The sequence below is a fragment of the Phalacrocorax carbo genome, chromosome 2 (genome assembly GCF_963921805.1).
Source record: "Phalacrocorax carbo chromosome 2, bPhaCar2.1, whole genome shotgun sequence".
NCBI lineage: Eukaryota > Metazoa > Chordata > Aves > Suliformes > Phalacrocoracidae > Phalacrocorax > Phalacrocorax carbo.
Genome location: NC_087514.1, coordinates 80,096,359 through 80,122,970, shown reverse-complemented (window position 1 = coordinate 80,122,970; position 26,612 = coordinate 80,096,359). Strand labels below are relative to the sequence as shown.

The 26,612-nt window shown below is 38.5% G+C and overlaps 1 protein-coding gene across 9 annotated transcripts in view; it reads left to right on the top strand.

Annotated features, from left to right (window-relative positions):
• Window positions 1-26,612, top strand: part of CTNND2 (catenin delta 2) — a 687,140-nt gene that overhangs the window by 510,828 nt on the left and 149,700 nt on the right. For all 9 annotated transcript variants that reach the window (XR_010371561.1, XM_064443391.1, XM_064443387.1 and 6 more), the window contains one exon: window positions 20,025-20,238. Coding sequence is in view for 8 of the 9 variants with exons in the window: in XM_064443391.1 (XP_064299461.1) it covers window positions 20,025-20,238 (214 nt within the window). In the remaining variant the exon portion in view is untranslated. The remainder of the gene's footprint in view (window positions 1-20,024; window positions 20,239-26,612) is intronic.

The following is a 26,612-nucleotide window of genomic DNA, read 5'->3' as shown; positions in this document are numbered from 1 at the left end:
GCTTATGCCCACCAGAAGAGTTTGAGTGGTGCTGTTGAACCTACCTGGGACAACTCATGTGCTAACCATTAAGGATGTGTCTGAATTATGGCTTGAACTAAGACCTAAATAATAGGAGCTGATGTCAAAATTGACTCTTCTGCAAAGGGTGTTGCAGTTGTGTGTTTTGGTCAGTTCTCTTCTGTCCGAGAACAACTACATTTAATACCCAATTCCTTCTTCATGGAAAGCAGGGTGCCAGTTCTGCCGCACGCGGTCACAGGGAAACGCACCAGCTCGAACACAAGCTCCAGGGAAAAGAAGCACCAGGACACATCCTAATTTTTATTTTCCTTGCAACCTCTTGTCAAATTAGTAATTGACAGGTGTAAGTTTGAGATTACAAAGCTGAAAAATTACAATTCTTTTGAAGCACAGAAAACTCTGCTTTTTTACCATGGCAAATGACTTGGACTGAAGAAAGCAAGCTGTCTTGGTGGTCTTTCAAACCCTGGAGAAAGGAAGAACATAGGAATGTGTAAGTTAGGAAAACTGGTATTTCATATGCCTGACGGGCACTGAGGGAAAAGCAAATTTAATTCAGTAAATAATTTGTTAAGTGTTAATTTGTAACATGGGCTTGAACATACACATGCACAGAGAATGAATAACATGCAACAGTTTATTTACTGGTTGCATTGAATTTGAAATGTAATGCAGTTGTTAAAGGTTCAACTCTGGAGTTACCTGACAGAAAAAAACCCCAACATTCATTTCATTTTATCACTGATGAGCGTCAAATTATCACACTGCATTTAATGGCTATTTTATCCAGGGTTTCTGGAAATAACTGTCCTGAAAGGCCTTTTTTGATTCTTTTAAGCATGATTTATACTGTTGCCTGCCAAAAAGGTGATCAATGATGTGTCCTCTGAACCTGTCCGTCTTGTCAATCTTCCAGTTTTGTTTTTGTATACTGGTGAATTTGTCCTACTCTCACAAGAGTTAAGTGGGATTTGTATAAAATTTCTCCTCGTGTACTTGGTAGGACGAAGGCCTTTATATTCCTTTTGAGTAGAACAGTGTCAACTAAAATTTAAACAGAAATAGAAAATAGCAGCTATGATTATATGCATTTCTGAGATTCCTAACACCTTTTATGGATTTACCATTATGTTTTTCTATTCTAAAATACTTGAAATTCTGTGGCTGAAGTGTGGAATACTACCCCTTGCTTCCTCTGTCCCCCTCAAGAAAAGGAAGCGGAAATACTCTATAAAGACAACTATGAAAAAGAAATTCAGTCAAAAATGTTTGAAGTATGGCTAGGGAAATGAGAGATCTTTTTCCCTTCATGGCCGTGTTCTTTATGGTAGGTGTTATTTCTAAAACACATGTTGATCACAGGCATACTTCTGAATTTGATGACATCACTCTAAACGTACCTTTACTGCTACGTAAGTGTAAACACCCCGCTCAGTCCTTTATGTAGCAATTCTCTCAGACCAGTGAGGTCTGCAAATGCCCTTCTCTAACTTACAGGACTTTCAGACAAAGCTGGTAACTGTTTATGTGAAGATGCCCCAGGCTGGCAACTAAGGCATCAGAAGTCATTTACTTTTTCACAAAAAAAAACTTCTAGAGTGAATTAGGTTTATATTTTTGGTAGAATTTTTCTTCTTCCCCTTCAGCCCGGAACACAGCAGTACGGCAATAGGTAAATGCAATAAACGCTGACTGTTGATCAAGATGGTGTTGTTATTTCTTACACATGCTGCCACTTCTATGCTGCTCAAAACCATTCAGTGCTAGTCTTTATTTAAAAGTATGATTGTAACTGCTGCTCTTACCTGAAAGTTTTCCACAAGTGCTACTCCTGAGTCTCCTTAAGTATTGCTGACTGCAACGCAGGCACTACATCTGCTGTCAGTAGCACTTTTCATTCTCTACCTTTATTCCCTGTGCTTGGTGCGTAGGTGGTGCAGGAGACATTAGAATGGAGTTGAAGAAATTGAATTATTTTTGCTAATGTCTGATAGTTGGATTTTTCATCTCCTGTTGAGCAGTGACCAGTCCTCGCTGACAATCTCGCATACGTGAAAGGGGACATAGTGAGGCACAAGGCTAAAGGTTGTAAAAATACTAGGCAGCCCATTACAGTGAGGCATGATAATTCCAACATTCAAAATCTCAATACTTTAGCAATTCATTATATAAATTATTCTTTCACTGATGACAGTGAAGAATGCAACTAAAAGGCAAAAGAAGAAGAGGGAAGAAGTTTTGATCAGATGTTTGAAGGCAAATGAAAAGTCAATCGGGCAGAAGAGCACAAGAAGGCTCTTTCAGATGGCATTTTCTCCTTAGGAGAGGGCTCTTACACCAACAATGGTGAGATTGTGAGCAGAGCCAGGGTAGCTGGTCCTGGATGCCAAGAAGGAACAGGCAGGGGATATAGGAAAAGAGAAGTGTTTTAAAATAGTCAGTAGAGAACATTTCTTTAAAAGAGCACATTCTATTAAACACAGGATTCATTCTTCCACAGCTATTTTTCTTCCTATAATGACAGCTTACTCCTTTGCATGAGGTCACCATAAAAAAGGATTGAATTGTGCAGTTTCACACGCCAGCACCATTTTGTTCTCATGGAAAATGGCAGCCTGCCATCAGCTGCAAAGGTGTAACAGGTCACTCGGGGTTTTTGGCACCAATGACTCCTTTCTGCAAGCTAGGAAATTAATTTTTGCCGTCAAAGCTACAGCACATGAGGTTCTCATCTCAGGAAAATCATGCAAAGATGACAAATGAAAGAACAGTAACGCCTGAAGCCTCCTGTTGCATCCTTAGTAAACCTCGCTAGATCAGACAGTTTTCTCTTTATCTTGGAGAGCATTCCCATGTACTCACTTCACACAGTCTTAGAAAAAAAGTATCAGTCCGGGCATTATTGCACGGTGTTCTAAAAAAATGAGTGATTGCACGCTGAAAACAGTTTTTTTCAAAAGTTGTTCAAAACCATCTTCTGTGAGTTCTTCAGAATGTGCCCAAAACCCTTTCAACACGATACCACCACTCTTTCCACGTCAAGCAGCATCATAGACTATACTAACCTCTTGTCTGTCTTCGTATTTTTTATATTTATGTTGCTCTTTATTATTATTAGTGAGGGCTTGTTGAATATACATCTTTCTTTCCTATCCTCTATTCTGTTAAATGTGTGATAGTCCATCTGGTTGAAATGGAATACGAACATGAATGGTATAAGAAAAAATATCTCATCGTATAATGTAAGTTATTGTCATCATCTTCCATTTTTTTCTCTCCTGTATCTCTTTTACATCTATAAGCCACATGACTGCAGTGTTGCAGTAGCTTTGATGTCATCCACAGTACTGCTAGATCCGTGATGGTCAAGGTAACATAAATGCCTGTTTCTAGCATGGCTTTGTCCCAAGGAATACTTACACTTAGTATGGGGTGTTGGACAGACAGTCCATGATGTTGCTTTTAGACCTGCTGGCTAACACTGACAGAATTCCTCACTCCATAACATTTGAAGGATCCAGGAGGGGGGCTGGAGGTGCTCTCATCATCCTTGACAGATATTTTGATTTTCTATCTACAGTGTTCTGCAAGATTCCCCTCTGTTTCCATAATGGGTCCCAGAGAAAACAGAATATCTTTCCTTTCCTATGTGTTTGAGAAAGAATTATAGTTTTGCGTGTGCCTTCCCACAGCCTTCCTCTTCTCTCTTTCTTTTTCCTCTAAAATCTCTTCAGTTCAAGGCTGGGATTCGGCTTGTCTGGTGATGGTAGTGTCAACGCTCCATTAAAAACATTATGTAAACTCTTTTAATCTCTGCATGCAAGATGATATAGACATGGTATTTAATTTAAATGAAAGAAGTATCTCATAGGTGCTACTGAAAAGTAATGTAAAAATTGCAGAGAGGCTCTAAAACATTTGTTGCGAGTGCATTTTAGTGCAGACAATAATTGCATACTTTTGGAGAAACTATACTTCCCTGTTCAGTTATAAACATTGTATTAGTACTTTGATAACCATAACTTTCATACGTTAAACATCTGTATGGGTAAAATCTCACAGTTTGAGAAATATTTCCCTAAATGGCTTCACAAGGAATTTACTATTTTAATGAGGGTTTTTTATATGAAGGGATACTTGCCTGCACCTGATACCCAAAATGTGCACTGGTACGTTCATTCTTTTGCTTACCTATGTTTAGATTACTGCATGCAGGACAGTTTGAGTCTATCTGCCCATCACCGTGGGCAGTAGTGTTCACCTGTGCAAGTAAATGTCAAACAGTCCCTTTCAAATACACTTTCTGTGTAGTTTTTACTTGTAGAAATTACTCTAATGCAGTAAAGCAGCACCCAGTGATGGCAGCTGGTTCAGGAGGTGCAAAGTTGCCCAAAGGAGACTGCGGCGGTTCACACTCCATGGGGCTGGACACACGATACTGGATCCTCATGAGTGACAGGCTCTCATATGATGTCCTATATCACTGCTTTCTCCCATCCCTCAGTTTGAGAGGGAAAGGTGCAAGGCTGTATCCCAGTGGTCTTTCTGTCTCAATTTGCTTGCCACCGGGCATCTTGTGGCATTCTTGCAGTCACATTAATTTGTGGTGGGATATAGGGCTGAAGACACCTTTTCCCCTATCCTGTTGGAAGATTCATAAAACACAAACCTGGCACAGATGACAGATGAATCCTCTGATTTGTTAGATTTATAGAAACAAAGCCCTTTTTTCCCCACGATCAAGATCTCATCACTCTGATATACTACTGCTTGTCTCACCTTCTTTCTGTAGAAGATTTTGTGAAAGCAACCTTTGTTTTCTGCTGTTGCTGCTTTTTTTTCAATCAGTGCCATTTGATCCTATCTTCAGATCTATGTAACCTCTTGTAATCTCTCTGCTCCCTTCCATTTTATTTATTCCAGCAGTCGGTGGCTTGAAATGTATTTCTGTGTTAAGGCAGGCAGATGTAAATGGTCTGTTTCTCCTGAGTATAACAATGATTTCTGCACTTCAAGCTCTTCTCTATTGATAGGTGTTCAAGAGGGTATATCTGATAGCATTTCAGTAACTGCAGCGCTAGTTTGAAGTGACTAATAGGTCTGCTTTGGATGTCCCTTTATGCTGTCTCCATGATACCCTCTCTCCTCTTCTAGTTTGAATTGTGTGAAGCAGAGAAGCACTAGCTCATGGCCTGTAATACTACCCTGTGACCGAACATTTTCCCTCTTTAATATTAACTAATAGAGATGAGGCAGAAAGGGCTGCATTAGTGTGAACACAATAATCTACGTTAACACTGTTGTTAAGACCACTCACACTAATAGTGGTCTTAAAACATTATTATTTAGGGTAATGATAATAAAAACCACACTTCCACTAATCTCTCCCAATCTAGAGTCCAGTGCTGAGCTATTAAATAATATTTATCAGAATATATCAATCTCGTTTTTCTTGCTAATCAATTGTCTTTACTTTGCTAATAAATTCCAGTAACATGGTTTACTATAAAATGGTAGGCCTTTTCACTTCACTTTAGGCGTTTCCACTTTTTTTAAAAAAAAAGCATAAAAGCCCACATTCTATCAGGGAATTAAATCTTAGACTGATCATCTTGCTTTCAAAAGCATCTCTGAGTGCATCTCTCCATTGTTTCACTAATTTATGCACTATCATTTTATGACATTTATCCCTTCTGACGATAGAGTGCATGTCTTTGTTTTGTGCACAGTCTTTACATTTATTAAGACTGAGTATTAATGAATGGCACTGAGTGCTGCTGTGTCCCCACAATCTGTGCTTTCTGTAGCACAGAAGGAGTAAGGAGTGGCATTTTACACTCTGGGATCCCTCTGCAGTCATTTAACCATGGTAATTCTTGATTTCAATGTCAGGATACTTTGCCTGAATTATAATAATGATTTACTATGCACCTGGCATATTGATGCCTTGCACTTGATGTAAGATTAGGGAGATATTACAGTTGTTAAATATATTAATTAATTAATGACAAGTCCCACCAGAGTAACATTTGGTTAAAAGAGGAAATTCAAGAGTTAGGATGTTAACTGAAGACTGCACAGCAAAGTAGTGGCAGACTGGGAGGGCCAGTTCATGTCTTTTACTCCTCTGCTCTGCTAAGGATCTTGATTGATGCTTTGGCTTTATTGCATTCACATTTCTAAATTATTCTTTTGAAAAATAGCCTCAACTGGGACTACAGTATGAGTCCTGTAAAGTGACATAGTTTTAAAAGTGAATAAACAAGAGTATATTATTTTAAAAACATAACGGAACATCTAGTTGTTGGTTTTTTCTGAATTAGTGCTTTGCCTGCTGCCTTCCTGTTGTTTCAGTCGTTTTGTAACATTACATCATTCTCCCTCATCTCGCAAAGAGACTGAATCAAATGAATTTACAAAATTACTGCAAACATCATTATTTTGCAAAATAGCATGCTTAATATTGAGAACGTGTGTCAGTATTTTTACCCCGCATGCCGCTTTACACTGTTTTCATGTTCCCTTCACCTGCCACAACCCAGTTGTTCCCTCTCCAGGGAATAGCCAAACGGACAAAATTTTGCCCACTTTTCCCTGAAGTTCCTCTTTAAGATACATTTTTCTGTGATAGTAAGAAATAGTCAGCAATGATTATTTCAAGCCAAAGCAAAGCAAAATAATTTTTTTAAATTATTAATGACTGTCCATGCTTTATATGGATGACTGCAGCTTGGCTGTTGTTGTCTGGACTATCCTGTTTATGCACTACACTGCAAACTGTTAGCAGTTTGCTAACAGATGCAAACATCTTAGCAATACAGAGTCTGACCTCTGTTTTGCTGATATTTAGGGGCCTGGCACTGGTTGTCTTGTGGGCTCAAGGGAGTGAGTGAGGTCTTGAACAAAACCTGTCTAGATCCCCTTTTATCTGGGTTTAGCGCTCACTCCTACAGTGTGTGCCTCGCAGGAGACGAGAACACTGGCTAAAGGTTTCTGTCTTTTTCAGCTCTGGGCAGCCAGAGTTTGCCTCTGAATGAGTAAACCACACAGAAGAGAATATTAGGCAATAAATTCAAATAGTCAGAAAATTCAGATGTGGACATCTGGTGATAATGCTTTTCACGCAGCTAGGAGGAGACAAAAAAAAAAATCAGTACTATGTACGCAAGACGAATGCAGCAGGTGCAGTAAGAACATTGCACTGTGTCATGAATCTCTCCACTGGTCTGAGGAAAAAATGTCCCGGTTGTATTAAAACATTTGTAAAAGCTGTATCTTTTGTATTTGAAACTATTAGGCAGTAAGGAAGGAAAGGCAATACACACTAAAAGACACTGTCATTTGACATAGGTAATGTGATGTTCCCATTTTATGAATGGGCAATAAATATATTTGCAACCTTTTCAAGCACTATAATATTCTAGTATATATGCTATGGATTTCTTTCTATTCATAACTCTTCTGCCAATTGCTTCTCTGATTTATTAGGCTGATGTCTGAATGCAGAGGATTACTTTCTTCTTGTAGAGCATACTTTTTTATTACTGTTGTCACCATCCAGCAAGCCAGAGTAAGGCTTTGCACACTATATATAGAAATAAAATAACTAGATTGATATCAGTATCTGTAATTTGATTCTTTCTCAACATATCTGTACTAAAAACGTTGGCAGCAGAATGATTTCAATAAGGTGAATTGTAGTTCTGACAAAATGGCCATGCCAATGAAACATCTAAGGTAAAGACCATCAGCCAATCTCCAAAATGTGTTTAAAAATACAGAGAGATGGCTGTTACTAAGCTACCGAGAGTGGTTGCAGCAGAAGGCACAGGTTTGTAGAGGCATAAGGACACCTAAGGCTCTAAAATTAAAATGCCTACCTATCTATCCAGCCACTGCAGAAAACTATTTGAAGTTGCTTGAACAAGAGCATCCTTAATGAAATCTCAGACTCAATTTATAGCAATGCTGCTGAAGTCAATGCTGCTCTTACAGGGTTTACACTGGTATAACTCAGGGTACGAGTCATACCACGTAAGGAATAAAAGAAAAAACAAGACAATTAAAATCAAGATATAAAAAAATATCCATTTTAAAATTCTGAAGTTTTGTACATTTTGTACTGGTCATGGGCCAGATTCCCTCCTTCTCCTCATCCTGGAAAATACTGCTTACTGACAAATGGCTGACATTTCTAAGGTTGGTATCTTGTAGAGACCTTCATTAGGGCAGATAGAGAAAGGCATTACATCTCTGAGATATGGCTTGAAAAGTTATTTGGAACATAATACCAGGGGTTTTTTAGCTTTGCAAAGAGAATTTATTTGTTCCTGCATACTCATCTGTGTAAAAAAATAGGGACTGTAATGCCTACTATAAGCATCATTTAACACATATAAAGAAAATAGTTAATGCAAAATGATAAATAACACAATAGGTCCAAATCAGCCCCTTATATTTGAGCTGTTGCTGCTACTGCAGTTGCTGAAGAGCAGGTGGGAATGCTGCCCACCAGTGTCAGCAGCACTGCTGGGTCTGGCTGTTTGCTTCACTAGACATATTGCAGGCATATGGTTAACCAAGCAAGGCCCTAAAGAAAGGGACACAATCCTTACTCCACATACAAAACTATTACAGGGGTTTGAGTGAGGGTTTTTTTTTTAAAAAACTACTTTGCTATTCCTATGTCCAGGAATAACTGAAAAATTGCTGCAACTTACAAGCTTTATAGAGTAGTAAGCAGAGGTGGCACTATTTTTGATGGTTATTTTGCTTCTTCCTCGTTTCTGTATGCTTTGTCTGTATACTGGTGATTGAAAAAGAGAGGTCTTGAGTTATGCTGGACAGCTTTCGGACAGCGTCATCTCAAGCTTATTGGCAGTTCAACAAGCAAATGGAAGGCTAAGTGTCAGGAAAGCAATAGAGACCGAAACAGGGAACATTGCCGGGGCCTTCTGCAAGTCTGTGTTATGTGTGTCCTGGACACGGTGTGAAGTTATGGTCCTCCCCTATTTGAAAGAGTACAGGAGATTTAGAAAAAAGTCAGAAGGAAGTTGTGGATTTAGAAGGCTAGGCAAAGCTAGGCAAAGGGGGAAAAAATAATAATATTCAAACCAATGCAAGTGTATATATGTGTGCGTATACACACACACTTATAATACATACTTCTATATATATATAATTTTGCATATTGAACTGTAGGTATTACAAAGCGCATTAGATATGAAGCCGGTTTACTTGTGCTGACTTTTACTCCACTTACAATACTCATGTAAATGGGGAGACAGAGGAAAGATTCTGCAGTGCAGCTTTGCACTGGAACTTAAACTACAGGTCGTAGTCGTGGCTGTGCCACAGCCTGCCTTTCTGACCTTAGGCAAATAATTTAATTTTATGTGCCTGAGTTTCTATTAGTAAAACTTGCTACAGTAGAGGGATGTTGTGAGAATGCATTCATTAGCTTTTGAGGCAGTAACTGGCCCCTGGAATACTTCAGCTTTAAGACAGAAAATTCTCATGCGACTGAGAGAGTCTTTGGAGGATAATACATCAATTAGAAGGAGAGAATACCTCGTTTAAGTCGCAGTAGAGAGTGTCATGGGAGCAGAGGTCATTGGGGCCATATGGTGCTTGATCTAATAAACTGTAAATATATTTTTAATCTAAGAAATGGAATGTTGTTTATTCTGTGAGACAAACTACCTGAGATAGCTACAGCAAGCATCAAAAAAGGATCATTTTGAGTTTCCAGTTAGAGCTGAAACATCAGATAGAGTTGTGTTGTTGTTGGGCTTAAACGACTGAAGAAGAGTTTTCTGTGGTCTTATTGCTGACCATCTTGTTCCAAGATGGTATTTGTGTTCATATTGACTAAATCTAACTTAACAATATGCTTAACCTGAATATAGTTCAGTACAGCTTCAGAAATTTTCATCTAATGCTAAGGTGCTGTCCTCTGTTACTGTTACAATATTTGATGAACTGTCCTACTGCATTTGTCTAAAAACCTACTTTTTCTGTACATAAAGAAGTTGTTGAATATTCTCTATCTTTTTAACTTCACTAGGAATCTGGTTAAGGGAATACCAGGGTGTTCTTAGGTAAAATATACACTTTTTTTTTTATTTTCCCCAAGTAATAAATATGATCCTTCATTCTGAAATAGATGCTTAATTCTTTTGAAATACCAGAAAGTAAATGATCTGAAACTTTGGTGTTAATCATCATTTTTCATTTAACGTCAGACAGTACTAGATCAGTGCTTGAGTAATGCCACGTCTTTTGCATCCTAAATTAATACTACCCTTGTATTATCTATAAAGGGCACACTGCTGGACCTTCTTTAGTATTGTACTTTTTTTGGCTGTTTCGAAAACCAAAGACCTCAAATTAGAAGCAAGTATTTACAATACTTTCTCAGGGCCTCAGATTGTGTGTGTTTTTCCTAATTTGTGTGTGTTCCTCAGTGTTATTTTATATACCCAGTGATTCAGAAGCTGAGAAGCTTGGTTAATGCAGGTTGATGCCAATCTTTTCATTTTAGGAGATACTGTTTTTTACAGTGGGATTGAAAATCGCTTTTTTCATACCTTTACAGTCAGTCAAGCACTTTAGGTCAGCTCTACACCTGCAGTTGGGAGTGTTATTTGGATGATCCCATTAATGCTTGATATTTAGTTTTAGAATAGGATGCTTGTGTCAGCCTACAAATGTAATGTTTTTTAAGAGTATTAGGGTAAAGTGCTTTACTGTTACAGGTAACTTACACCTAGCCAGAGATATTTTTTAGTAAAAAATAATATCATGCTAAAACCTTGATTTATAATAGGCATAGCCTTCCTACCAGGCATGAAAACCAAAATGTATCACAGTGCAGAATATATTAAGGCTTACTGACTGAGAAAGCAGCACATTTATTCATACCTTTTCAGGACACTTTCAGAACATGATTTTGAGTCTCCTCCTGTTCAGAACAGGTTATGAATCTCTGTTAACCCCACACATAGATCCCAAGATCTAAAGAGGTCACTTAAGAGACACAGGGAAAAACAAATGTACACTCTGTAGAATATCCACTCCCAGAAGAAGAGCTTCTGAGTACTGACCCCGTGCTGTGCATCCTCATGTGTTGCACATCCATTCCTTCAAACACCTACCTGATTTCTACAGACGTGTAAAAAAGATCCTCTTCCTTCGGCACAAGCTAAAGATCCCCTTCCTTCTCCACATGCTGCAGTTTAGCACACAGAGAACAATTCTAATTTAACTTAAAGCAGAACATTGTATACTTACCAGTGGTTGAATTTATTTAAATTATGCCTATTCACAGCTTTATGTTGCCTTTGTGTCTGACTAACAAGTCCTAATGACAAAACCATTCTTAAATGGGACCTAGATCCAAAACCTGATTTAGATTCCCTAAACAAATTAGACTTCAGTGCTAATGGAGCAATTTGCATAACATTCCACTCTATTTTAAGCTAAAATTGCTCAGCACTTTTTTAAACTTGTAGCAAATTACTTTGCTAATGAGACTAAATTACCCTATGATGTTACAGGTAAATTTGTCTGTAATAAATCTCACACGTGTTTGCAATGTACGAATTTTGTATTGTCTACCTGCTGTTCCATAGGCACGTCAGAAGAGGAATTAAAGTTTGAACTAGTACATTTATCTTATGAGACATATTGTACTTCAAACTATTCCTATATCCTGTTTTGATGGAGATTTGTTTTCTTCCCTTCACATACACTTTCAGTTTTAGGAATCAGCCCTCTGAAACTAGCTAGCAATGAGGCTGCCCATCTTTCGAACTCACCTCCAAAACATAGTGGTTTCTCTCCTCTTAGATGAAAGTCATTTTAGTAATGTAAACAAGGCAAAGGTAAGTAACAGAGAGGTCTCATGGAGAGGATTTGGAATTGCAGTTAAGAAAATCTACAAATTAAATAATTTCATGGATACTGTGTATAACTGTGTGTCAGTGCGGTCAAGCTGCTGTGTGGGCAGCGGCCTCTTGGACTTTCCTGGAGTGCCCTGGTCTGCGTGGGTGCACCGGTCTGCTCAGGGCGTGAGCCTGAGAGGAGGAGGGTGGCCGTAGTCAAAGGCTGTCTCAGTGTCTCAGGCCACGCTGCCTGCCACTGTTTAAATATGCTTTTGACATTTGGTTCTGCTCACTTGTAGCTTCTCCTTCCCGCACCCCTGGAACAGAATTGCTCGGAATCCTCTTGCGTGTGAAATAATAAGCACTTATTCTGCTAGTTAGAGAAAGGGGATCTAAGAACATTAAAACCAATTATTACTAAAAATTTCCAGAAATGGACTTAATTGAATTGTACTTTTAATTTGAGGTTTATTGGCTATATACCATCACCTGTGCTAGCAGTCAGTTATTTTTTAGTTCTGTTCCATATGTAATATAGTGGCACTAAAATAATTCCGTGTGTTTAAACACTTGTATTTTGATATATCAAAACATGCTTTCTGAATAATGGAAATGTCACAGAATAAGTGGTGGATGATGCAGTGTGTTATGTCAATTAAGCTGGCAATTAATATCTACGATGTCTAAAAAAAGCTTGATTGTTGTTAGATTTCCTTCTCCTTCTTTGCATGAAGAGTTATTCAAAAGTTATTTTTAAGAAAAACATGGAAAGTAAGCATTTAACCATGAATTAGTCTTCGAATTAGGACTATGGAGCTGTTAATAGTGGAACACTTAATGTCTTACGGGGAAAAGGAGATTGTGTTATTTTAGACGCACATGTTATCACTCTGTCAGTCTCTAACAATTTTTGTCACCTATTCTTAATCCTCTTCTGTTTCCATTATATTTTGCTTTGTAAGGCAGGGTAGTCAGAATTAAATGCAGAAGAGGATGTTCCAGTTACTGGCAAAATTTGAACAATATCTCAGATACCCACTTGCTGAGTATAAATAGAAGAGGAAGGGTGTTTTGGTTCCTGTCACAGCAATATTTTTAGGCTGTGTTGGAATACTTCATTATCTAACAGTCTTTGGCTAAACTGTTTAAAACTTGAAGCTTCACTTTTCTTCCTTTTTGTATCTCTAGCTCTGATTTTTACAGCCTTGCAAGGGATGGAAGAGGCAATTTCCATTATGCAGTGATTGAAAGAGAGGATTTTGCTTCTCTTCTTTGCTGCTGGGAGGAATAGAATGATTTTTATTTCAAAATAGAGTTCCAAATGGTAGGAATAGTCAAAATAGCTAATGTCTATTTGCTTTGACTATGCTTCTGCTGTTGCAAAGCCATAAGCAACAGCCAGATTCCATGGCCAGCCTTGTGATACCTTGATACAAAGAAAGATCGCTCACCTATATTTTGTTCACGTTTGAGAAGTTATCTGTCCTCCTAAATGTGAGAAAACAGTACTTTGGATTGTAAGTCAAAGCATGAATTCTGCTCAGTCTGACAGTCCTGGTTATCCTCACTTTTTGGGCAAAGCTTCCCCATCCCCAAGGAAGCGAGCCAGTCGAGTTTTCACATCCAATTGTTAAGACTTCAAACAGAGAGCCCAGAGGAACAGCATGGCTTCTGCACTGAATCAGTGACAGGTAGCATGTTTTGTCAATTAAGGTCATGGACTGTGGTGCTGTTACTGCTTACATCTGACAATAATTGAGTTTCAAGCTGTGATATGATTTGTGCAAGCTTTGGCATGCATCTGTCGTGAAAATTAAAAGGTAAAGGAGGCTGCAATATTTCCTACAATACTCAAACTGTATTTTTTTTCCTTGAGAGGTCCCATGTTCATAAATTGCCCTTCTGTCAGTTTGTTTTAGAGCACAGAAAGTATCCTTTGACCAGAGTAGTCTCAAAAAGAGTAAAGGTTATATTTAACCAGTGTAGTACAAAGCAGGGAAAAGATGCTGAGAGCTGTAGATCCAAACATCTTTCTCAAAGGGAGCTGAATATACCTCAGGGAGGTCTCTGGATTTTTTTGTAATGGAGCTCTGTATTTGATCCACTGACTCCAACATATCCTTTATATATATGAGTAGTGCTCGAATGCTGCATGAACCACCTGCTCCCATCTGTGCAATTAGTATTAGTAGTCTTAAGCGTGATCAGGACCAAACTCTTAACTGCTGCTTGGAAGTGGAGCAGGACATGTCAAACGGCATTGCATCAAAAGGTGGACACTTCTCTGTTAGACTAGCTTAACAAGCCAGACGGTGGTTTCCCTTGTTCTGTATCTTTCAATAAACATGATACAAGGCTGAATGTGTAACCCAGTTAAAATTTCAAGTATTGTGCAGTATATAGTAACCTAAATTATATGTCTACAAAACTATTACAAGAAATGAATGAAAAATTAATCAGATATGGATCATCGTAGAAATAAAAGTGTCCCTATTAATTTTGTTAGGTATAGATGTTAAAGAAGCTTAGATCACACGCAGATCAACACAAACATGAGAACGGTGCCTGCACAGGCACCCCGTGCACACAAAGCAGCACTCATGCAAACACAAACAATATGTGGGCCTTAATCTCCAGCTAATCAGGCTCGAAGTTTGCTGGAAGATCTCATCTCACACACATGCAGGCACAAAGAGGTCTCTTGGGTAGCTGGCTGAGACCTTTGGTCTGTCTGGTAGCACATCCTCAGACTCTGGTCTCACAGGTATCTATGCCCTATATCTATGGTGTCTCTGATAGCTCTTTCCCAGATCTCCCATCCTGCTCATCAGCTACTGCAGCTCGAGGTTCACTAGCATTATGCCAATCCAGAATGTAAACTGTCCTCATCCAGGAGAATTGCTAGGAATTAGTTTTAATAAGAAATTAAAACAGGCTGCAGTGATCAGGCACAGGGTTTGCTGGACAAGCATACTGAAGTGCAAGTTATTTATAAGTAACCAGCCCCTTTCATCACACCCATCTCTCTATTTCTTCATGTTGTTCCTACCCCATGCATTTGGATGTGTCTGGAAACATCCCATGAGTTTTGCATGTTGCCACAATCCCCTAATAGCATCTCATAAGCATGCTCTTTCCCGTAGGACCTGTAATAACCTTGTCATTCATTTCTCCTTGCGTGTAACCACCAACCCTTTACCACTTAACAAAGCTCAACTTGAACCTGTCCAAGCCTTCGAGCAGTTCCTTCAGCAGCCCATCAACCAGTGACTTCACAGACCATCTTTGTGTTGCCTCTTCTATAGAGTTTGCATATATAAGCATGGTTTATTACTTTTCCTGTCTCATATCTGTTTGTATGCTGGACAGCCACTGACAAGATGTCTTCACAAAACAAGTGTCCTTCCACTCCAGGTATCTACATATCCTTCACATCCTACATTTCTTTTTATTCCCCACATCCATCCAATCTCTTGTATCAAATTAGAAGATCAAGCTGTCAAATAATTCATATGCTAAAGTCATACAGTAGTCAACTGTATATTGTTTCAGACATATGATCAATGTATTATTGACTTGTTTTACCAGTGCTTGTGCTTCAGGCTGGTCATGTGTAACTCCTTGTAGATTAAATAATTAACAATCCACTGTCATGGAAAATTTGTTGTGGTAAGCAGACTCTGAACTGATCTTGGCTTCTTGACTGCTGAAGCCAAATCCATTGAATCAAATGTCAGCCTTGAAACTGATAAATTACATTTCTCAAAGGCTCTTGGCATTAGACATCCAGGGTCTCCTTATTAGGACACGGAAAACATCTTCCCTGCCTCCAGCAGTGGTCTGAACCCCTTCTCAAGCCAAAATACACTTTGTAACTACATACCATGGATACAAATATGTTCTCAGATGCAATGCAAAAACAAACCTCCTACAATGCCAGGGGAAAAGGCTCTGGAATCATGCTGCCGTAAGCGTACCCTTATCTGTCTGTGGACCAGAAATTCTGGAACCTTTTCATGTCCTGTCTGTCTGTGTTGTGGCATCATGGGACTTGACCAGAGCAAGTTCTTCTGACTAGAAAGGAGTCAGTAATGTTAATGATGGAGGGCCAACTTTGAAAGGAAAGTTTTAAAATTTGCTGGAAAAAGAAAACACGTGATTCATCAGAGGAAAGCAGCTTTGTGCATTCTTCCCTGGAAAATTTTTCATGGCAAAATTAATGTAATCTCCATTCTTTCAGTCTTTTCTTTGATCATCACAGGTTTACACTGAGTTGTTATTGAGAAAGCTTAACAATGAATACAGGCTTATGCATGCTGTCATTCCTGATCCTGATAGGACAATATATTCAAGACAGGAAGAATAAACTTTATTATATGACTGGGCAAATTCAGTTGTGCTGCAGAGTTGAAGGTAATTCTTTTGGCTTCAGAAGTGGTTATGCTGGAATTGGTCTGTGTGAGAGCAGAGGTGGTCTCCTGTATCTCCTGATAACTTGGTACTATGTTGACTATTTGGTTGTAGCAGGCAAGCGTATTCTATTTTCTTTTTCTCCTACATGTAGCAAGGCAGCAGCCACTGATAAGTCAATAAATATTACATTAAGAAATGCTCTTTTCATATAAAGTCAGGAGAAAGACAAGTATCTATTGGAAAGTCCTCTGGGGGAGTGGGATTTGATGCCCCATTGGTGAAAATTGCTGCTTATCCACCCATCCAAGTATTCTTGGCAAAGACATTTGGCAGTAGCTCTGCTGTGGAACTCCGTGAGAGCTTAGCTCAGCTGAGATCTGCCCCAGGAGACTCGCTAGGGCAGAACTGTCCTCCGAGCTGCGGCTCTAACTCCATAAAGACCTTGAACAAATAATTTCATTTCCTTTGCCTCAGTTTCCATAAATGTAAATAGATACTGATGACATTCATCAGTGTCTCACAATTCGTCAGGCACAGTTAAACCTGCTGGAGAATATATTATTAAATAGCTATGTAGATATGTGATGGAAACACAAAGTTGGGGTGAGACTTCTGGTGAATAATGGGCTGTTGGAAAAACAAAACCAAAGCAATACGGTAATCCAGATAAAGAACAGAATCAGAAACTGAGCTCCCAGTTGTCAAGAATCTCTGCCTGCATGACACTGCTATTTTGCCAAGTATCCGAGCCTCAAAGAAAGTTCAATTAATTCAATGAATTAAAATTCCAATTCAAATAAAGTTTGCAAAATAAGTCTTGTCTTACCCAGGTAAAAATAGGTTTGTTGTTCAGTAGAATTTAAGAAGTTTTGTCAAGTTAGGTGGAGTGTTACATAACATCTGTTTCATTCCCGTTGTATTACCCATATTTTTTTTTTTTGTGACAGAAATGCATTTTAGATTAATATTTAATGTCCTTGCTTTTAAGCAAGTATCTTTAAATCACTTCCATCTACTGCTGACTTCAGGTTCTGGGAGAGGAGGATCTGCATGAGCTGAATACTAGTGTGCTATCGGATACCATGACTGAAAAGGGAAGGTGCAGCTCAGGAATGCTGGCTGCATGTGACAGAACCACACATTTTCCCTTAGAAAGGAGCAGAAGATAGCAAAACCTGTCACCTGAGGGTGTCCACAAGAGAAACTACAAAGGAGCTTGAGATGCTACTTGGCTGTGCCACTTGGAGAGGGTAAAATAGCAGAGTCACAGCATACCTCTGAATGGGGGCAGAGCCCTTTGAGACTTCAGATGTATAGTGTGCAGAATGATTTTTGCTACAAAGTTAATACTTTCTCTCATTCATAGTCTTTTTTTACCCGTGAAGCAATTAAAATATTCATTCAACATATTGTGCTTTAAAAATATGAAACACAAAGATCAGCAGGCGTGTTTTCAGTCTGTCGTTCCTGATATTACTCATCATACCAGAACAACTCGTTTATTTTTTAAATGTGTTCTTTTTTCCATCAGATCTTGTTTCTTTTCAGAGGTTGCAGTGTGAAGCTCAGTGGCTGGTTCACCTTTTGTAGAACCGATGCATAAATTTTTGTTCGTAGTCTGTTTCAATAAATGTCATCTATTTTGTTATGTAGGTGGCTCTTCACGTAGTATGCTTGATTTGAGAATCTGGTTAGCAGAGGAAGTGAACATATTTTAAACTGAAGATTTAAACGGTGACGGTTTGTAAAAACAAGCAAACAAACAACCCTACCCCCCACCCCTCCCAGATGAACTTGGTAGTTTTTTCCTGGCTTGGAAAAGAGCAAATTATTTCATTGCAAGTCGTCCTGTTCACATGGGTAAAGTTTTGATCAGCAAGATGTATTTCAATGACTTTCTTCTTTGATCTGTTTTTCTGGTTTCTAAACCTAAAGATGTCATGGTTTCTATGAGCAGTAAAAACATGGGCTCTCACAAAGATCAATGAACTTTTCTGCCTGAAGTTGTATATTGTAGTAATGTCCATTCATATCTGCACTCTCCGCGCAGTGCGGGCTGCTGTACAGTGTTCAGAAGGTTGGATATGATATACTGATATAATGCCTGTTTAAGGGATAATATCTGGGTTTATCTTTAAACACTATCACTTTGACATTTAGCCCAAAGGTGTGTTGTAACTGTATATGCATTATAACATTTTCATTTAATACTCTAACATCTCACTATATATACTTACTAGCTACAAAACTGCTCTATTACTAGGTATTTCTGTTATTACAAAAATAGGAGCATGTCAGATAAGCCAGTAGAAGAAAGAGAGAAGTTCTGTTTTATCAATGACTAATTTTGTATAGCTCGATTTTGGAACCTCAAAGGCTGAATCTTTTTTCAGCCGTTATTTGCAGTGAAGCTTGTGTTAGATTCATGAAATGCCATACACCAGTTGTACTTAAATATCTTGAAGTTACTAGATAGAGCATGAATTTCTTAGTAAATTTTAGTGCACTTTGTTTAACCATTTCCTATTCCCAAGCCTCCCCCCTGCAAAGAGCCCTAAGAACACATGCCCATACAAAAACAACTTCACAAAGATTTGAAAATTTTTCACCATAAACTTTGATAGTAAAATTAATGTCTCACCTTTCCATGCAGTACTGAAAACACTCTATAGCTGTCTCTCCTTTAATGTTTTACAGAAAATATTGCTAGAGGTGGTAAAATGGCCTGCTGAAGTGCCTGGCTTGCTTTAGGCCTTGGCCAGCAACACACATGGAGAAACTTTTTGACAGAGGTGTCTATATAACTTACTTGAAGCTAGAGCATTGTACTCCTTGAATGTTGGTTATGAAACAGTCTAGTTTCTTAAAATTAGATCTAAGACTAGTTACTGTTTGAGGAGCAAATAGTGAGAGACAACATTAGGGATGGATTTGTGGCAATCAGATTTTATAATAACTATTTAATGGTATTCTTGACTTTTTTTGATCATTTGCCTCAAACTTTTGCGTCCTTTTTCTAGAATTATATTTTATATAAGATACTCCATTAGAAATTAATTTTGTAGGCCACCTTAGGAATGTAAAAGACACTGTTCCTGCATCACTTAAGGGTCACCCTCAATCGTAATAGAACAAGCATTCAATGATTTATGCATCATCCTTGTCTTTATGTTTATGCAGACTTCTTCCTTTTCCTTTCATCTTTACTTTTCCCAATTTTGTTGATATAGCATCCTTACAGAGACTACAGTAGCTGCTCACATTCCAAGTATTTAAATGTGAAAGGAGGGACCCCTAGCAGCTTTATTGTGTTGTGATTTTTTGTTCGTTTGTTTGCCATGGGTTTGTGCTTTCTCCTCTAGCTCGCAATGTGTTACACTCTGAAGCAGATGATGTTTCTCCAGCACAGGAGAAACCCTTGCCAAGGCAAACCTTGCTGAACCTTGAGAGATCTTGCTGAGGCAACGCTCTTGACTAACTTTTGGCTTTTACAGAGGTTCAGGTTTGTCATTGTACAGTTTTTTGCCACTGAAAAAATAATACAAGGAATCGAAGCAGTACGATGTAGCAGCTTTGCGGTGCTACCCGCATACCTTTGCTGGAGCATAGCCTGCATAAACCACAGCTTACTTACTTCGGGTAGCGTACGTAATGCCGGCGTTCACTCCCTAATTTTATCATTATCACTTTGGCCTGTTTCAGATAAGAAGACAAGGCGGAATACAATTACTGGTGGACCTGTTGGACCATCGGATGACAGAAGTCCACCGTAGTGCCTGTGGAGCTTTGAGAAACTTGGTATACGGGAAGGCAAATGATGACAACAAAATTGCTCTGAAAAACTGTGGTGGTATCCCAGCATTAGTACGGTTACTCCGCAAGACTACAGATTTGGAAATCAGAGAACTGGTCACAGGTTTGAAACTTTCAATATTTTTTGTTCAAACTCTGTTTAGGCCCTGCAAGCACAGTTCTGTGCCGCGTGCCACTTGCTCCGTCAGTAACTCTTCATTTTATTACCATCTTCTTTGCTGTAACAAAACACTTCCAAGCCCTTTGGATATATGTAATGTATGAAGAGCTTTATTCAATATTACGGATACAGTTTACAGATGCAGGCGTGGTTTATGCTTATGGTTCCTGGTCACTTTGTTCTTGGTTAGCCATGAATGCTCTTGCGGGAGATGTGCTCTGTACACAGATACGTTGTAGTGGGAATCCTCTGCTCTCCCTCCTGTCTGGTGTAGGGCTGCACATGCCAAAGTTGGATTTTACTGAATTTTCTTAGAAGGTGTTATTCATTTCTTTTATATCCTATAGAGTGAGAAGGAGGATTTGTTTGGGGTTTTTTTTACCTTTCTAGTGGTTCTGATAGGAAAATGGAAAAGCATGTTGGAGACATGGACAACATCATCTTCTGAAGCCTTTTTTCTGAAATTTGATAGCATGCCATGTGTTGCATGTTAGACAGAGGGCGTGCAGGTGGTGTTAGGGTCTATTTCTTTTCTGATATAGTAGAATCTGATCTTTTTAAGATTGTTTGGACTTTTTCCCTTATGAAATTCAAGGTGGGGAGGCGGGTTGAGAAATACAGAAATGCTGTCAAATGTCACCAGTCTGAAATGTTCGGAGATTTTTTCCCCCTTGCCCCTAAGCTAGTTAAAATGCAAAACAGAAGCTAGATGGGTTCTTCTGATTTTTCTCTTTGTGATTTCATTCTGTTGGAGTGCTAACATCAACGTGGTGATTCATTTAATGCTACAAATAAAAATCTTAAGATCTTTTCATTATCCTATTTTACAATGCCTGTATTTCCATTATGATTTTCCTACTAAAATATGTAAGAAAATTCTCATTTCTGTCATAGAACCATCAGAGTACACACTATCATCTGTGCATCTCCAGAAATTACTTACCCTTGTGGGTCAGGCCTCATTTAGGATACAATTGGTAAGATTATCGTCCTTTGGTTGACTCCAGGTTCCTTCCTTGAGGGTGTCTGACTGAACTGCATGGTGTTTATTAAATGTAGATTTTTTGATTTTGTTCTGTTTCTTAGTTACAACACCTATCATCTCGTGCTAGTTAGGCAGGATTAATGGGGCAGAGATAGTGGGTTACACGAGCTTGGATGGTGCCTCCTGCAGAGTGACAGAATTACTGGCAGATCTAATAAAGTGTAACCACTGCTTTCAATTCAACATACTTTTTTTGTTTCTTAGTTATGTTGTCTGTGTCCTGGCTCCAGGGAACATTCTGCCTATTTATTCTGAGTAGTAAGTGGCAAACTGCTAATGAACATCAGCAGTGCACCTCAGCAGTCACAGTGGCACTTCCCATGCTGTCTGTAGATGGAACACTTAATATCATTAGGTCATTTAAAGAAAGGATACTAGGCTACAGTTTACATTCCCTACATTGCACAGTGTGCTGTTAAATTTTCCTGAATTCCCACAGGAAGAAAGGATGCATGCACTAGCATGCCCTGAAACTATTACTACCAAGAAGAGCAGGTGCTGACCATCAGTGCTAGGCAGTAACCAGCCTTTGTAAGGGTAGGTGCAGCTCCCATGGGTGGGGAGAATCAGAAATGCTGATGAAAGGGGAGCAGAGCTGGATGGTGACCCTGAGGAATGGAAACAAAGTCAGTGGTATTTCAAGATTTTATTCCTGGGTCTGGTTTTGTATTGGGTTTTTTTTGTTGTTGTTGTAATAGCCAGTATATCCCAGAAGGCCACTGCTGGCCCTGGCTGGGTTTTGTGCCTTTCAGAATGCAAATCACTGGCCCGTGCTTTGAAAATGCAAACCTGGTAGTGGTAGTGTTCTGCAAAGCTCCTTTCCAAAGCAATGCTCGTAGCTGCAACTCTCATCTTGCATCTTTTAGGAAATAGGCTGGAATCGCACATCTGAATCCATGCTCATTTTCTTTTTTGTAAAGTGTTGTAGTGTGATGGCTGCCCCAGTTAAATTCCTTCCCTCTGTCCTTTCTGGGGAAGGAAAGATAGCTCCTACAGCAGCTGCCTCAGTAATGAAAAATTTGGCTTGGTGGCAGGCACAAGGGAAAATTAAAGTTCCTTCTGCTTCCTGTCAGGCTATGTGATTTGAGGTGGCAGGAAGATAATTATTTCAGTAGTGCCACCATAGCCTGAAGGGAGTACAGAGAAAATAATAGCAAATATGTGTTTTAGGAGTAAACATAATACCTTGAGCCTTTCCATCTCATGTTCATTGTGCATCCTGTCTACCTAAAAGCGTTCTTGTTTATTACTTTAGAAAGGACACAAAGTTTCCTGCCTTTGGAATTTGCAGGGACTCTGTCATTGCCACCCCAAAATACCCCTCCAGAGCTTCTCTTAGGTGGGGAAATGTCTTTATCTCAGCTGTACAGATGGGGAACTGAGGCTATCAAGTCTTAATGACCTGTCCAGAAATCTGGCAGGACGAAGGTGTGAATTATTCTGAGTAGGCACTTAGCTGCGAGGGAAGAAGTAAAGGCAGGAGAGGTTTTTAGCAGGTCAATTTGACTGAACAGTAGCGAAGCATTCATTGCCTGCTCAAGTACTGTGAAGCACATGCCCACCAGAGTGAAAGATATGATATTAGTTCCTTCCTCAAACATGTGCGTTTTCTTCCTTCTTGTTGCTTTTCTATAAAGAGATTAAAATTTCAATTTCCAGCTATCTCAAGACTGGTTTTGGAAGGGTATTTAAACCTGCAGACCAGCTTTCTATCCCAGTAGTTCCTTGGTTGTGAGAATTGCCTTCAGTGCCATTTGTGGCTTTTCCTCTTGTCCAGAGATTTCTTTCTGCCATAATCTCTCCAAAATGGAGTTTTTCACTTCTTCCTTTATCTCATCTTTCTCCTTCTTGGTAGCACAGGACTCAGGCTTGTATTGGAAAACCTTACCATGCTCAAATTTTTGGATTGGGCAAACTGAACCTTATTGCAAAGTGATACAGCTTCAAGGCTTTCTTACATGGAGCAAATGGTTTCGGTGCAGGATCCCATGTAGAAGCCATGAGGGAAGTTTGCTGCCTGGCTATTATGAAATTAAATGGTGTTAATGCCCAGGAAATGCTTCCTGAAATATTAAAAGATTACTCTTCCAGAAACACTTCCACAGCCACTTTTTTTTTTAGGAGAAGAACATGGATGAACTGAGGTATACCATTTATGCAGATGAAATACTCTGATAGAAATAAAGATTTCAGCATGACCTACAGCCTCTTGTAATTTCCAGCGTCAAGGAGAATCTGAATTACAAAATCTTGTTTCACGTAGGTCTGTGAATTAAAAGAAGTCAGTATAAGCTGGATGCATCATACTTAATTTAGCCATCTTTTCACCCCAGTGCTGTGCTACTAGTTTCCACAGTAGCTCCTGTTATTGGGAAAAAAATAAAAGGCTTCTATTTTAAAATAATTAAATGTTAACACTTTCCTAATAAATATAGACAAGAACAGAGTACAAAATTAGCACAGATCCTGCAGATGGTAGAGAAGAAAGTGTTTTCACTTGTTAATAATGACAACGAGTAGCTGATTTGTGACTCTCTTGCCTTTCCGGAGTTAAATTTAATTATGAACCCTTCCACAAAATTCAATTTTAGCATTCTTTCTATTTGTTTTACTATAATCAAAAAAAAAAGTGACATGAAAAATATGAAGCGTTAGCAGGATGACAGAAGATGTTGATGCCTTGTGGAGAAGGTGAAGTCAAGCAGTTATTGCTAGACAACATACACTGGCTTCTTGTTCCATCAGCTCCATCTGATAACTGGGTACCTGTCTCAGACAAAATGATTTCAACTGCTATTCTTCTTGTTTTGACAAACAAAATCCATCGCAACTAGAAACACAGTTTCTTCCTATGAACAATGAGGTAGCTGAATTAGAAACAACTCCGTTTAAAGAGGCCCCTTATATGACTGTATCACCTGTTTTCAAACCATATGTACCGTATTTGATTGAAAGGTGAAAGTGTAGGATCCACATTCAGAAAGCACAAGATGATAAAAGAAATATGGCTATAAATAATGTCAGGGGGAATTGTCTTTTCTTGTGCTGGCAGCCACCCTGCTTCTTATTTTGGTTGACGTTAAGGTGTCAGAGATTTAACTACTGCCCACTGAAAATATATAAATTATGAAAGTTATCATTTACAAAAAATATTTAAAAAGCATAAACTAACACTATACATATATACCATATGTAGATAGATACAGATTCTGTATGTTTCATTCACATTTTTATTCACTGAATTAAAAAGCATATATTCCATTCTTGCAAAAAATTATAAGACATTTTGTATATAATGTTCCTTTCAAAGAAGCACTGGTCTGTGCAAGTGAGTTTGGCCCATGGTTGGGCTGGACAGCAAAAAATTTTCATTTACTTCCCAGATTTTTGATTCTAATATTCATCAGTGTTGCCTTTAGTATCAGCTGTGGCCAGTTCCTGTTTTGGCTTGGTTGGTCGTCTGTTGTCACCCCATGTTATGCAACATAATTATGCAGTTGTTTTACATTTCTGTTCCATTTTTAGTAGATGCCACATGTTTGTAATCAGGTATTTGTAACCTTATTGATAGTCTGTCAGTGTTACTGAAAGCAATTATATGTTATCCTCCTTATATCTATCTGGTTTGAGGTAACCGCTGCAGTTTAAACCTCCTCTTGATCACATACTTCTTATTAGTATGTGCCTAAGTTGTTAGCAGCTTGGTCAAGATACCCCAGAAGGTCCCTTTGAGCCTTGCATGTGTCTCTGCTAATCAGTGTAATTGCAAGTTAGTGAGCCTGCAGTGATGCGTAAAGCAGGTTTAAGGGAGTATTCTATTTAAATGGACCTTTTGGCTTACTTCAGTGGAAGATTTATTATGATTTAAATCTTTTTAGGTGATTCCGGCCAGTTCTTTAGAATTTTTAACTTCCTAGTACAATGGCAGTTCTTCTGTTGGGGGTTCCCAAAGTCAGAATCTCACACCTGTAGTTGTTTTCTATTTGTGGTGTTATTTTCTAATTAGACTTTGTAAGGCATTATATTTGTGATTTTTTGTATAGTAAATCATATTTAACAATATTATGGCAAAGGGCTGACTATTTAGTACTTAGGATCTTGAAGCAGTTTATCAGTTTAATAATTTTCTGTAAAAGTGCCCTTGACATTAGCTTAGTTAGTGGAGTGTGTAAACACAGATGTGAAATTTTATTGTGATATAAACTCTTCATTTAGAGGTGGCAACTATTTGTAGCCCTGTTGCTCTTTGGAAATGCGATTTGAAAATGAGTAAAGGATATTTTAACCCACTCTGAGGTGACTTTCCCACAGACTTAAATAAAGAAGTATCAAACTCATGGAAGAGTTTCATTCGTATAATATTTCACCATAATGTAATTCTTAAAATCTCTATTATATCCCTATTTTTTGAGGATTTATATTATATGACGTTTCAGCGTTGATCATATTAAATATCCCTGTTTCTTAAGTTATATTCAAGTTTTGTAATGGAGCTATGCAAGTACAAGGAAGCCTGGCCAGTGAAAAGCCTAATTAATTAGCAGCCTTTGATAGTTAGTATAAAAAGATAGGTAGGAAGATAAATGTGTAAAGTGGGTTGCTTTTGGAACCAAAGAGAGGGTTTTGGTATTGCATTAACTGAAAATTAGGTTATAAAGATATAATATGTTTTAGGTCCATATACACATCCTGGATATCACAAACTTTTCAAACACAGTGTGAGAAGCCGTCTATGTGCTTAAATTGTCATGATGGTGTAACCGTGGTAATACTGCTGCTGCAAGGTTGATGTAAATTTCGTTCAATATATGCCTAGCTAAGAGAGTAAGACTGCCAACTATCATTTGGGGCTCATAACTCTATGTAGTTAAAGAAAATGGAGACATGGGATAAACGCAGAAAGTAAACAAAGGCCTCTTGAGGTGCAGGCCTGTGAATTAGCTTCTCCTCCACCTCCAACATCCGATCAGTATGTCCTGTCAAGTCAAGGAATTAGCTTAAGTCTGGAGATGTGTTTGTTTTGATTTTGGTAAGAAAAGATGTTCATTCGTTTCTTGCTTAGTTTCTCCTCTGCAGATAAGCAAATTCCCTGTAATAACTTTAAAAAAATGCTTAGAGGAACTTCCCAAACACAGAAGCAGGTGATTTACAGATTTTAAGCTTAATTATATTTGAAATAATAGGTTGAGGGTAAGATTCACAATTTTCAAATCTACTTGCTTAGGCACTAAAATTTGCTTGTATGTTTTAAATGCATTTCATTCAAAAGGGA